Source organism: Taeniopygia guttata, chromosome 14 (genome assembly GCF_048771995.1).
Source record: "Taeniopygia guttata chromosome 14, bTaeGut7.mat, whole genome shotgun sequence".
Lineage (NCBI taxonomy): Eukaryota > Metazoa > Chordata > Aves > Passeriformes > Estrildidae > Taeniopygia > Taeniopygia guttata.
Window position 1 is genome coordinate 10,522,728 of NC_133039.1, and position 13,556 is coordinate 10,536,283.

General features: G+C 38.5%; 1 protein-coding gene across 2 annotated transcripts in view; it reads left to right on the plus strand.

Annotated features, from left to right (window-relative positions):
* GRIN2A (glutamate ionotropic receptor NMDA type subunit 2A) overlaps nucleotides 1–12,242 on the plus strand; it is a 159,831-nt gene extending 147,589 nt beyond the window's left edge. For both annotated transcript variants that reach the window (XM_072935596.1, XM_072935597.1), the window contains one exon: nucleotides 51–12,242. In XM_072935596.1, the coding sequence (XP_072791697.1) occupies nucleotides 51–1,841 (1,791 nt within the window). In that variant the 3' untranslated portion in view covers nucleotides 1,842–12,242. The remainder of the gene's footprint in view (nucleotides 1–50) is intronic.
* Nucleotides 12,243–13,556: the final 1,314 nt, after the last annotated feature.

Here is a 13,556-nt window from a genome sequence, read left to right on the forward strand (position 1 = left end):
AAAAAGTTATACCTAGTGATTTAATTTGTTTTATGTTTCTCATATTACAGGGTATTTACAGTTGCATTCATGGAGTACACATTGAAGAGAAAAAGAAGTCTCCTGACTTTTCTTTGACCAATTCACAAACCAACATGTTAAAACTGCTGCGAACAGCGAAAAACATGACCAATATCAATCCTTCAAGGATTGACTCCCCCAAAAGAACAGCTGATTTTATTCAGAGGGGTTCTTTGCTCATGGACATGGTCATGGATAAGGGAAACTTGATATTTTCTGATAACAGGTCCTTTCAGACAAAGGACAACTTTTTTGGTGACAACATAAGTGAACTGCAGACACTTCCTGGCAATCGACACAAGGACAATCTGAACAACTATGTTTTCCAAGGGCAGCATCCTCTCACACTGAATGAATCCAATCCAAATACAGTAGAGGTTGCAGTAACAACAGAAGGAAAAGCGAACTCCAGACCCAGGCAGCTTTGGAAGAAATCTGTTGAATCTTTACGCCAAGATTCTATACGTCCTGGCCAAGGCTCCCAGAGAGAAAATGGGTCCGAGGAAAACAGGCAGCTTTCATTGAAAAGCCAAAGATATCTCCCTGAAGAGATTGTCCATTCAGATGTCTCAGAGACATCAAGCAGAGCTACTTGCCACATGGAAGCTGAAAACAACAACAAGCACCACAAAACCAAGGACAATTTTAAAAAAAGGACAGTAGCATCAAAATACCCGAAAGACTGTAGTGAAGTGGAACTGACATATCTGAAAACCAAACAGGGCTCTCCACGGGATAAAATCTACACGATTGATGCTGACAAGGAGCCAGGATTCCGCTTGGACACACCTCAGTACATCGAAAACATTGTCCTTCCAGAACCTGTAGAGCTTCCTGATGTTTACCAAGATCACAACGACAACTACAGGAAAGCTGAACACGCTAATAGGACTCCATCACATAATGAAGAGAGTCTTCCAAATAATGACCAGTATAAACTTTATGGAAAACACTACACTCTCAAAGAAAAAAATGCTACCCTAGGTGACCTGAACGATAGGTACAGACAGAATTCCACCCACTGCAGGAGCTGTCTCTCCAACATGCCCACTTACGCGGGGCACTACTCGACCAGATCTCCCTTTAAATGCGATGCATGCTTGCGGATGGGGAACCTCTATGATATTGAGGAAGATCAGATGCTGCAGGATACAACGAACTTATCACTTCCTGAAGAAATATATGAGCGTACTTGGTCACAGAGTAGTGCTCTGCCATATCATAAAAAGAATAAACTGAGGATTAGCAGGCAACACTCTTTTGATAATATCGCTGATAAGTCCAGGGAAATTGATATTGGAAGACCTTCTCGTAGTATAAGCTTGAAAGAAAGAGAGAAATTTCTTCAAAGTAGTCCATATGCAAGCATGTTTAGTGTTCCCTCAAGCAAACTGTTGAGCAACAAGGCCTCACTTTTAACTCATGCTCTGGAGGACAGTAAGCGGAGCAAGTCCCTGTACGCTGTTCACTCGGATGATAACCCCTTCCTGCACTCCTATCGTGATGACCAGCATTTATCTCTTAGGCGAAGTCCAGCAGATCTTTATAAACACTCATTGCCAACAAGAGGAAGAAATGATAATTATTTAAGGTCATCCATACAGTCTACAGCATCATACTCTTCCAGGGATGGTCGGATCCATAATGACATGTACATTTCAGAGCATGTTTTGCCTTACGTTGCAAATAGGAATAGCTTGTACTCAACTCCAAGGGTTTTAAATTCCTGTAGCAATACACGTGTGTATAAGAAAAGGCCTAGCATTGAATCAGATGTTTAAATTTTCCATGAACACTTTATCTATAGGGAAAGAATAGTTGCCACCATCTTAGAGGGAGAATTTTTCCTTTAACAGTATCCTGCTCTGGTAAATGATACATAAACCTCTCCCTTTCCCAATGTACTTTTGTACATGAATAGGTAAACTGGTATGCTCTGATCTATCCTTTAAAAATATGTCTTGTTAAAGAGGATAAAAAATAGCCATTTATGTGTGCTTTATATATAAATGGCAAGTTGTACTGAAATAGCCCCAATATATGTTGGCAACTATGCTGTTTTGTACCTAATTATTTTACTATTTCGGTTATTCTAATTTATGTTGCTGAGTATCATTCAATGTACTTTTGTCCTTAGAAATGTTTAATGATTTTCTAGTACTGGATAAGCAATATGGTATGCATGTAGTATGACACAGACAACAAGAAATAGGGATGCATTTGCACAGATTCAAAAGTAAGACTCTAAAAGATAACAGAAATCTAAGACATCCAAAAGTATATTTTAACTTCATAATCATTTTCAAAGCCAAATAATAATTAAAAAGACCCCCAAACACCAGGACCTTAATAAATAAAATACAGTGTGTTAGCACAAAATTAGGATGTTCCTTCTAGACTGACAGACAGTAGATGGGAAGGCAGTAACCCCAAACATGTGAACTGCTGTGTACCAGAAGGAAGCCCCATGGATATTGGTTAATGTTCATGTACAAATGCTTTTCTTATATTGCACATGCACTTACCATTACAAAGTAAGTTCATTGAAAAGTTTGCAGTAATCTTGTCAGAAATTTCACAGCTGCCTAATCCAGAGTATATATTTTTAGATATCACTATATGGCACTTACTATGGAGCTGTGGACTTTATTAGTAACCTTGAGGCCTAATGTGTACGTAAGTTTGCATTTGCCCCTTACTGGTGATTACTCAGGGCTGTATAGTATTTCTTTTATTCTTTCACTTCCCAAACCAAATCCCAACTCACTGTAGTTCTTTGTTCATAGTGTATTAGTGACAACTAATTAATTGTATATTAATAGTATTAAAGCTGTTAATACAGTATCAAACACCGACAGCCATAAGCTCAGTGTGGTCAGTGAGGAGCGTGGTAACATTTATTTCCATACACAGAGAATGATTAACTCCTTTGGAAGGACTTCTTCCTTCCACAATATTGTGCATATTTGTGGAACATCAGACCATTTTTCTAACCTCTCCAATCAAGTCTGTTGTATAAAGTGAATATATGCACATGTAACTAAGAAACAGTATCTTTATTATCACTCACTGATACACAAAGGTATTCACATAACAGGGGTGCATTGTTATATGACTTTTCCTTCTATATATGTCAATCAGATTATTTCACAAATAAAATGTCTGCTACACACCCCTCCTTACCCTCACTGGAAGAAAAAACCCACTCAATTTTAACCATAAAAGGGAAGATAAGAAACCTTTCAGGAGAAGAGTGTACAGCAGTAAATTTAATTTCACCTAAAGAAGTAAATATAATTACTAATAAATTTAACTACTGAAAGTGTTCCAGAGGTGGTGCTCTCCAATTTTCCTGCAACTCTGAGAATTGCTTTAGGATTTTTATGTAGAGGAAATTTAGATTATTCAAGCATTATTCCCTCCATTTCACTGAAGAACAGTGAGCAGGGAAACCATTACCACTGTGAATTGGAAAATGTGAATATTATCCTAACTTTTCTCTAGACTGAAACTCTTTTCAGCAGAATCGTGCCTGTCAGCTGTAATTGACGCATCTGCATGCCAGAGGTGCAGTATGCAAGGTGTTTAATTTAGAACAGCATACTGCAGAGCACAGTTGCAAACAGGAGATAATATAAATGATTTGTAGGGATAGTCAAAATAAAGCTTCTTGAATTTTGTTTACAGGGTTTTTTTTATTAAACAGATTTAAACTGACTTTGGCTATCGAAGTCCAGAATGAGTACTTCGTATTTGCAAATGTATTTGTACCTCCACCATGATGGTGAAGGATGGTATTTTTTAAGGAATGAAATTTAATGCGATTTGGGCTTCCAAGTCTCTTTCCAGCTTCCAAAACTCCCAGTATACTTTACTATAAGTAAGATCAGAAAGCATATCTATGGGTATCTCTATGCTGTTCAGGTAAAAATATGTTTTGAGTATTCTTTATTCTACATTTGTTCATAATTATTTGCCCTGATTCACGGGATATTTTCTGATTCCTCACTGGAGGGAGGTTTTATAAAAACAAAAGCTCCTTACCTGCCCTTAGAGAGACTCAGATTTCTTAGGAAGAGTGTGAGTTAAGCAGGGTTAGGATGTCTGTGGGGTGAACACTACTTGTCCTGAACCCAAACCTTTTCCCAAATACACAAGTATACTTTGCTCTAAGTCTACAGGTCGGCAAATGCACTGAAGGCATAATGCGTTAATGACTATAATAAAAATATTTCAGGCAAATTTTAATATACAGTCCAAATCATAGTATATTAACAAAAATCCAGAGTGTTTTGAACTACCTGGTGTGTTTCAGCAGATATGATATTTGCTGACGTCATGCCAAATCCTGCCATGGATGTTGCTGAGCATTTTACCCAGTAAATCATAAAACTCAGTGGTGGCTCCTGTCTTTCACATCATCATTAAGCTCTCAAGTATTTGTTGATCACTCCAAGTCTTTTGTATCATCATCTCTATCTAACCAGACACACATTATTAAATATTAATATGAGTACTGTATGGGAAGCTGTGGGAAAGAAAAATTCCCATTTACATTTTCTTTCTTGAGATTCAGTTGTAAACATCTTCAACCCAGGTGGATTTTTTCTTTCTGTGAAATGTACAAGCAAATTAGCTACAACAAAATATATTGCAGTGCTTGCTTTTTCTGATTTGAGCAGATTTCTGGTGACTGTAGAGATTTATTATTATTATCTGCAATATGCAATGCAACCACCTGCCCTAAACCAAAATAATGAGACTGAGGGAAGACTTGATAATGTTGCACAGCAGTTGTTCACATGGAAATATAAGATGCTGCCTTAAAGAGGGGAAAAACCCCACCAGATACTGAAAGTAGAGGGAGTAAGAGTCTGCATGCTTTTGTTGTTTTGATCTTGGCGTAAATCCGAGTCGATAAAGGGGAGAGCTGAGGCAGGGCTGTGGGCAGTAGCCGGTGCGCTTGCAGATGTGCTCGTGTAAAGAAGAAGCAGCTGAGAAGTTGAAGAAAAATCTTCAACAGAGCCACAAGCCACAGCTTGTGAGGCTCAGTCTAGAGTGCGTGGAATTCTGAATTTTGCCTGAGCTTTGTTGATATATTTGCACTGACTTTCAATTAAACCGAGATCAAGACTTTCTGTATTTCCCTCTCTCTCACTCTAGCTGCTGCTATACTTGAAGAGGAGAAAAGAATCTTCCTGCATAAGTGGCCATCCTTTCTGTACCTTTCTGGATGGTGCTGGTGACTTGTTACATTTTCCTGATTACAGCTCTAGCAGTTTGTTGGTCATTCCTATCACCACGATTTCCTGTGACTCCAGCTGGAACTGGATCAGGCTGTAAATGATATGGGCCATTCTTGGTAGCATGTCCTGTAGTGTTACACTGCTCCTGGATGACACCTTTTGTGGAGGCAGGATATTGAATGCTGAGGAATGCAGTAGGTACATGGAGGTAAAAACAGATATGTAGACATACCTGCCTCTTGCTTCTTTTCCTCTTTTAAAGATATTGTAGAATTTCTTCACCTTTTTTGTCTTTCCCTTTTCACCACAGTAAATTTTCCTTTTTTCTCTCAAATAGATTTTGTATTCTGCTTGTGTTTCTTAGAACAGTGTAGCCACCCACTAATTTAAAAGCATGGAAATAAGATATTTTAATATATATGATAAAATTAAGGAAAATTAAGAGATTTTGCATTTCTGGAAAATTTAATTTACTGTTTTTGCAGCTTTTGCTCAGAATTCATTACTCTGTTATCTAAGAAGCTTGGTTAGGAGAAGGAGTGCTGTGGACAAACACAAATGAAATCACCATCAGCTCACCGTGTTTTGGCAGCATCTCATAAATACATGTCTCTTTATGGTCTTTCAGGAACACTTAAGAGGTGAAATAAGGCTCACAAGGGAAATCAGGTGTGTTTTATTTTTTTCCTAATGAAAGCAAATTATTTTATACAGTTTTAAAGGAAGCAAAGGCTAGAGCTGTGTGAGCTTTGGGTTTCTGTGCTGGAAGGCTGAGCTCTTTCTGTTACCAGTGGGGAGAGAGAGAGAGAGAAAGCAAGAGAAAGCAAGAGAAAGCAAGCTCCCTCTGGATGGAAGTTCAGAGGACTGAAGACTCTTGAGCAGTTATGTGGGGGATGTGTCCAGAAATATATTACCTCTCCCTGTTGACTTTTTAGCAAGTATAGGCTTCTAACTGAGATATCTCAGGTAGGTTTAGAAAAACAATGGTCTATTTACCCCCAGCCTCAAAAATCTGCCAGGTAAATCTGCAAGTGAGTACCAGGTTCAGCCTTGGAGGTGTTATAGGTTCCTGTGCTCATGCAAATAAGTTTTTTTGTGGGGTTTGCAATAACACCAGCATAGTTGGGATGATAATGTGACTACCCAGCATGGGAGAAAAATGTCAGAATTGAATTCCTGTGTAATAAGTTTTTACTTTCATATTTCTGCATATGCAGAAATTGAAGCATATGCACCTTAGAGATGGGGAAGATTTTGGTAGTGTTCCCTCCCTTGCTGCATTTATCAGCGTAGAACAGAAATTGTGTCACAAATCTAAGGGTCTGAGAAGCTGCCTGGATTTGGGAAGAATTCAAGAGGTGATTATTTTTTTTGTTGGTTTACATTGCATTTAAGATGTTTGATATATAATACCTAGTGAAAACAGAACTTCATGAAAAAATGCTCTCCTATTTAATATTAAACAATAACTATCCTGTGGCTTGGCTAGATGATGTCAAGTGTTAATCATCACATTTTGTGCTTCTTTCAAGATGAGTGTCATACATTCTCTTGCTAAACTTTCCCAGCTCTGGTGTTAGCTCAAAAGTCCTTTTAAAGCAGATACCTTTCCTGTGTAGGACAGTTTGGTTTGCAACATAAAAACAGTTTTCCAGGAATAGACTTAAATTATTTCCTCAGCAATGATTTTTTTTTTTTTTTTTGGTAATCTAAACTTCCTTTCTATTGAGAGCCGAGCCTTCCAAACTTAGCAGTACTGAAGGAACTTCTGAAAGAACATAAAGGCTTTTCAAAGTGTGGCTTGTGATACGAGCCATTTCCTTGCCCAAACTCACCTGTACTGTCTTATTTAAATGTATTGGCAACATGTCAGCATTTGAGGGAGCTCAGTTTAATCACAGCTGTGTATTTCTTTGTGATGTGAATACAAACACAGAGAGGAACGTGGTGTGATGGAAGAAAGGGTCGATGTGCTCTGGCTGGAGTCACCAGTGAAGCTGTGGTTAAATGGGAGCAGCCTCACGACTGTGCTGTCTCTTCCATGTTTCTGGTCATGCAGAGTCTCTGTCTGATGTGCCCATGCTGTACATGGTGTGAAGCTCCTGTCGAGCTCCTCAGCTGTCCCTGTGGAGCTGTCCCCATGCTCGCCCCGTTCCCACGTCGCAGCAGTGTCTGTCAGAGGGGAGGTGGCTGCTTGTGCTCTCCAGTGTCTTGGCCCGACTCGAGGGGAGCTGCAATCCTGCCCTGCTTCTCCCTGCCCTGCTGGGGAGGTTCCTGCACTCTCTGTAAATAAGCTCTTCATTTATTTCCCTCACTCAAGCTTTAACTTTTTTCCTCCCCCTGCTTCTCTCGACCTGTGTACAGAGTATGTGCTCTAAAAATATGTGCTCTTCCAAAGTCCTGTGACTTTGGAAGCCGGGAATACAGGTGTGCATCACCCTGCAATGCAGTGAAGATGCACTTGGTTCTCCTCGTGGGATCATGAGCTTTTTTGTTCCATACTGCAGAATGTATCTGCCATGGTTGAAACTGTCCTTTTTTTAAAAAAATTCTGCAATTCTAACAGCTGTAAGAATCCACTGCTAATTCTGTGATGATTTTGTCATATCTATAATTTAAGAACCAGAAATAATATAAGTAAAAATAAGTTACCTCACTATTTACCAAGTTTTTGTTGTTTTGCGCTTAAATGACAATTTTTACTCCTTTTGCTGAATTCTTTACCTGTATTGGAAACAAGGCTAAATTAGTAGAGAATATAGCCATGCTGTAACATTGTCATGCAATACCTTTATTAATAGATAACCACACTAAATATAGTATTACATATTTAAAAGAGAGATGGGTTCGACTCTCCAACTCTTAAAAAGTAGTGGTGATAAGCAGTTATACTACTAGATGTTTTGTCCTTTCCCTTTTGTATTAGTATTTGTTTTCACTAATATATTTCAAAAACTATATTTCTGTGCACGTTAGAAAACTGTGAAAATACATACCAATAAATATTGTGATACTTATTCAGTGCACTGTAAAGTTCCAAGTGAGATGATACTTTGCTTTTGGGAATTGACGAAAGTTTCCTCACTTCTCAGAAATGGTACTAAGCTTTAATGTGAGAAAATGGTAATATTTACAGTGACATGAAATTTTAATGGAGAATGTCTTGTTTTGCACTTCTGGTACTATTAGAAGAAATGATATGTTTTTCTCAGCACATGCATTATGAGATAACATTTTAAAATTTGTTTTGTGCATTGCAGTATATAAGAATAACCGCTTTGAAGAGATTTGTGTTACTTCATTACTACAGCATTCTTTTGTCTGATAATTTTTTTTCCTGAGCCCGTTGAATAATGGTGTTTAATGGCAAAATCGTTTTTGGGAATGTATTTTGGCTTCTGTCTCACATTGCAAACCCTGAGCTTGGACTCGTACTGATGCAGTTGAAGGCCCTGCTGAGGCTGCTCTGCCTTTCTGCGCTCCTGGGGACGGGGACCCTCCTTGTTCCTTCTTTGGGACGAGATTAGAGGAGCCCAGAACACTTTTGGAGGATGTGCTGTGCAACAATACAAATGTAAATGATCTTCAAAAGTGAAAACAAAAAGAAATTGGAGGTTCACAGTTAGCCACACTAGTGGGGGGGAGGGGTCTGTGACAGGGGTCTGCAGTTTCTGGAGGTGTTGATAATTTTTAACTAAAGTAATTTGAAATCTTCTTAAGTTTCTGAAAGTAACTGAAAAAGCGGGAGTTTCCTTTTTTCTTTTAAAGCCAAAGTCTTTACGTTTTCATATAAGGTTTCACAGGAAAATGGGCCAAAGAATACAATTAAATATGCAAATGGTTAATCCTATGGAAAAGGGTATCCTGTTATCTTGATATGCACAAGCATATTAATGGTAATAGGAACAATGTGTGTAATTTTCCTGTATATTGCTATGTAGGTTGCACTATTTTGAATGACACAAGCCTGATATTTTAATTACCAAATACCATAATATACTGTTTATTAATAGTTTAAACTTGTTAACCTAAATATATATACAGTATACACAGGCGTGCGTGCATACACCTTCCAACCCAGTCATGCATGAGTAATCTCCTAAAGCTGTGGACACATTTCAGCAGTGCTTTATTTTAAGTGGTTTTCTCCTTTGCAAACCTCCTACATCTAGAAATCCTCTAGCAGCTTTTATTGTAGCGTTTGATACCAGGTACAGATGGGGCTAAAGGACTGGTTTGGGTCAGGATTGCTCTGTGCTGGGACACATGGAAACATTCAGAGAGTTGCTGTCCAAAAGAGCTGGAATTGATGCTTGCTGTAATAACCAAGCTGTAGGAAAAGGATGGCTTTTCATGCTGGTTTCAAAATCTTGGCCAGAGAGGCTCTATCGGCCTGGTGACTGACCTTAAACTCAGACTGACCTTAAACTCGGTGTCAGCTGATGAGATCCACATCTGGTCATCTCTTACTTAAGGCAGCTGAGGAAGGATGCTCCAGAACAAAATTCCCAGGGAAGAGGAGCTGGTGTGTGCACCAGTGTGTTCTCCCAGGCAGACTGGGCAAGGTCTAAAGTGGGTTTTGCATGCCAGGCAGGATTTATCAGTGGTGAGCAAGGCACTATCACATCTCTCCATACACAGGCTTTTGTGCTTGCTACACTGGTGATGTGGAGATTTCCACTGAGGAATGAGTGTGGTATTTGGCTTCTTTTCTAAATTTATACTGCTCTAACCAAAACTTAAAAAAATACCTTGGAATCATTTGGTGGAAGTAATTACTGAGCTATTTTTGAAAGAGAAAGTTGTATAATTACCAAATTTTCCACCTTAACCAAGAAACAATACATTCTGTAGGGTCAGATTTTATTTACTGCTCATTGCAAATATGTTTTGGAGCAGAACTTGGCTTCAAGAAAAATTTTGCTTAGCCTATTATTACCTGGTCTAGGGGAGTGATGGGAGTGCAGATACTGAGTGCAATTCATGCTCAGATATTAAAATTCCCCATGTTTTAAAACCTCACATTGCAAAGGTTTGGAGATTGCATCACGTTAAATTGTATGCAGCTAGGGAGGAAACCAGTGCAATTCCAGTAAGAGCTGTTAGCTTTCTACTTGCTATCAGGTATAATATTTTAGAATAGTCTTGCTCATTTCAGAACATTCATTTTGCACCAATGAAGAACAGCCTGATCTCTCTGTCTTCACACTCACACCCATGCACAGTGGATCTCGTGCCTTCCCTGCTAAACCAGGAGGCACAAACAGAATTCATTAATGTGTTAGGCAAACTCCTACCTGATTCCTAACCCACCGCTTCATTTTTATGCAAAATCTGCATCCATACATGTCAGGGCCTCACAAGCACTTCGCCTGTGAGTTAATAATGTTGATTTTAATTCATCAGATTCAAATTCACACTAAACCTGAAGGGCATTTTTTGCTTCCTTTTATCCTGTTTAAGGATATTTGTGGGCTTAGATGAAACACTACTATTTCTGTGCTGCTAAACAAAACACACCAGAAATATTTTAAAATCTCAAATTACACTTTGAAAAAACATTTTTTTACCTGTTTACTTGAATAATGTCAATTTAATGTGTTGTCTTGATCAGTTTTTGTACATATACATGTATATATATATATGCTATATATAAATATGTATATGTATAAAGTTTTTTGGGGAGAATGAGGGGCAAGACAGAAATCCAGTGTTGAAAGATTCTACAATAATTTATTAACATTTTCAAGTAATATATTGTTGTTTTGAGTTTGATTAGAAGTTATTTGCTGTTGAACTATGAAAAATGAAATACAACCAAGAAAAAGAGAATTCAGAAGATTAAGTTAGGATATTTTTAACAAAGAAAATTAATTACTTGTACAGTTGGAAGAATATTCTTTTTTTATGGGGGAAAAGAACTCGAGGTTGTAATATCAATTACATGGAGCACTAAACTACATTGCACTAGGAGAAATTTGCATGTCAAAAATAAAATTCTACCAGAAATCTTGGAACCATTCAATTCCATACACTGTAAACTAAAAATCCTATCACTTCTGTTATTTACTAGTGCAGTTTGCTGTAACAGTCTCAAAAGTGTCATACTTCAAACCAAAGGGTAAGTCACAAATTTCCAATTACTAGTAGACATCTGAAGAGCTCTTAACACCTGGGGAAACAAATCAGGATGTTAGAGTAGAAATAAAAGAATATTGGCGAAGTGGAATCAACCATAAAATAATAATTTTTTTAGAGAATCCAGAATTTCATTATAAAATTCACAATCTAATGGATTCTTCAAAAGAAAGGGTTTGGGGGAAAAGAGAAGATTTAAAATATAATTTTGACATTCCAATTACTGTCTCTTTTTTCAGCTAGGTTTAGCAAAGTGAAATGAATTTGAGCAGACGCAGTTTCAGCTGCTGTGTGGCACAGACATGTGAGCACCCAGCTCCCCCTGCAGCCTCTGTCCCTTCCTCTGAGATCTGGGGGAGGCTGGAGCTGCCCCAGAGCAGCGTGGGGGAGCTGGGGGTCACATTTCTCTCTCCTGTGTTCACATCCTGTCTCACTGCAGTTCACCCTGACCATATTCTAACCCAGTGCATGACGGAGTGCTAATACTGTATAAATATTTTGAAACATATCTTTAAAAAAAAAAAAAAAAGTTTGCTTCAAACTTTTTATGATAGAGAAATATATAATTATTATGGTTGTCTGACAAATTGTATTGTGTTCATTTTTTTTTTTTTTTGTTAAATATGTAGAAAAACATTAAGGGAATGGGGGACTTGAATGTCTGTGTGTACTGAAATGTATATAACTATTTGGAAGAACACATGTGCCAAGTATAACATGATGTAAAAATTGTAAATATATGAAAAATTCATTTTTCTAATAAAGATAATTTCTGCCAATTAATATGAAAAGGAACAATGTTATCATTCTTGTCTGTCTTCCTTTTTAAATGGGACAAGATGAAGCACCAGCTACGAAGAAGATTTACATTTGTTTTTTCCTTAGCCATTGATGTGATTTGAAGGGTGCTAACAGCCACATGTTTTGAGACATCTTTTGCTGTTAGAAATTATCTAAAGGTGAAGATGCCTGGAGCTAAAACTGACAGTGCTTGGTGATCCCAATTTAATTTAATTCACAGTGGGGACCGAGACAGTTAACTTGTGGAAAATTCCTTTGTTGTGAGAATGGCGCTTTGAGAGGTGCTCCCACAGCAGGGGAGCAGGAGCAGCTCAGTGAAGGATGGCCCTTCACTGGGGCTCCCTCCTCCCAAATTCTGAGAGGCGTTGGATGCTCGAGGCATGGTGGGCCTGCAAGAGGAGGCGACCTTGGCTACAGAAAGGCAGGAGCATCCAGGCTGAGAAGGAGGTGTCCTGCCAGGAATGATGCCACCCCTGAGGAGAGCTGGAGCTGTGGAGCTCAGCCAGGTGAGGATAGAGGAAAACAGCAGTGATGTCTCACATCTGCTATGACTCTTGGTACCCACAAACTTGTCTAATGTTCTGGTTAATGGAAATGTAAATCAAAATAGAGGGTTTGGTAGAGCACTTAAAATTAGTTCTAAGGTTTGACCATTTGCCTGGGAGCTAAAAAAAGTGATGTTCACACTGTGCTCTGAAGTGCATTTTCCATGATGTCCCATCAGCTAATTAATATCTTTGAATCCACAAATGGGCAGAAACAAACCTTTTGTGGTTAGAATAAGGTTCTTTGAGGCAATGGGAGGAAAGTCATTATAAAAATCCAAAGTATCCGTTTGATAAAGGGGCTTTGTGTTGAATGTAAATATAATGATAGGAGTGAAGGGTGGCTCAGGGATATCTCACAGCAGAACAATCTATTTGTTCCCAAGATAAACATGACTGCATAGATAATATGAGAGATATCAATTTGGACTTCTGTCCTTAATGAGGTTTTTAATGAGGAAATACCTGCTGGGCTTACGGTCTTCTGCTACAAGGTTCTTTCAAAGGGACCTGGCCCTGTTTGTATCTAAACATCTCCATTTCATAAAACATGAGATATACCCAAGTTACTGAATCATTATCTGAGCTTGAATATTTGTTTTTATGTGATAATGGTGTTGTATCCAGGCTGGTGTTGGCATCAGGGCTGCTCCCCCCAGCACTACCTGCCAGCAGAGCAGATTCTCTGTGTGTCTCTGAGTCAGCTCAGCCTCAGCTTTGATTCCCTTTGGGATCTGGTTCAAAGACAGCCACATTCCCCCAGATT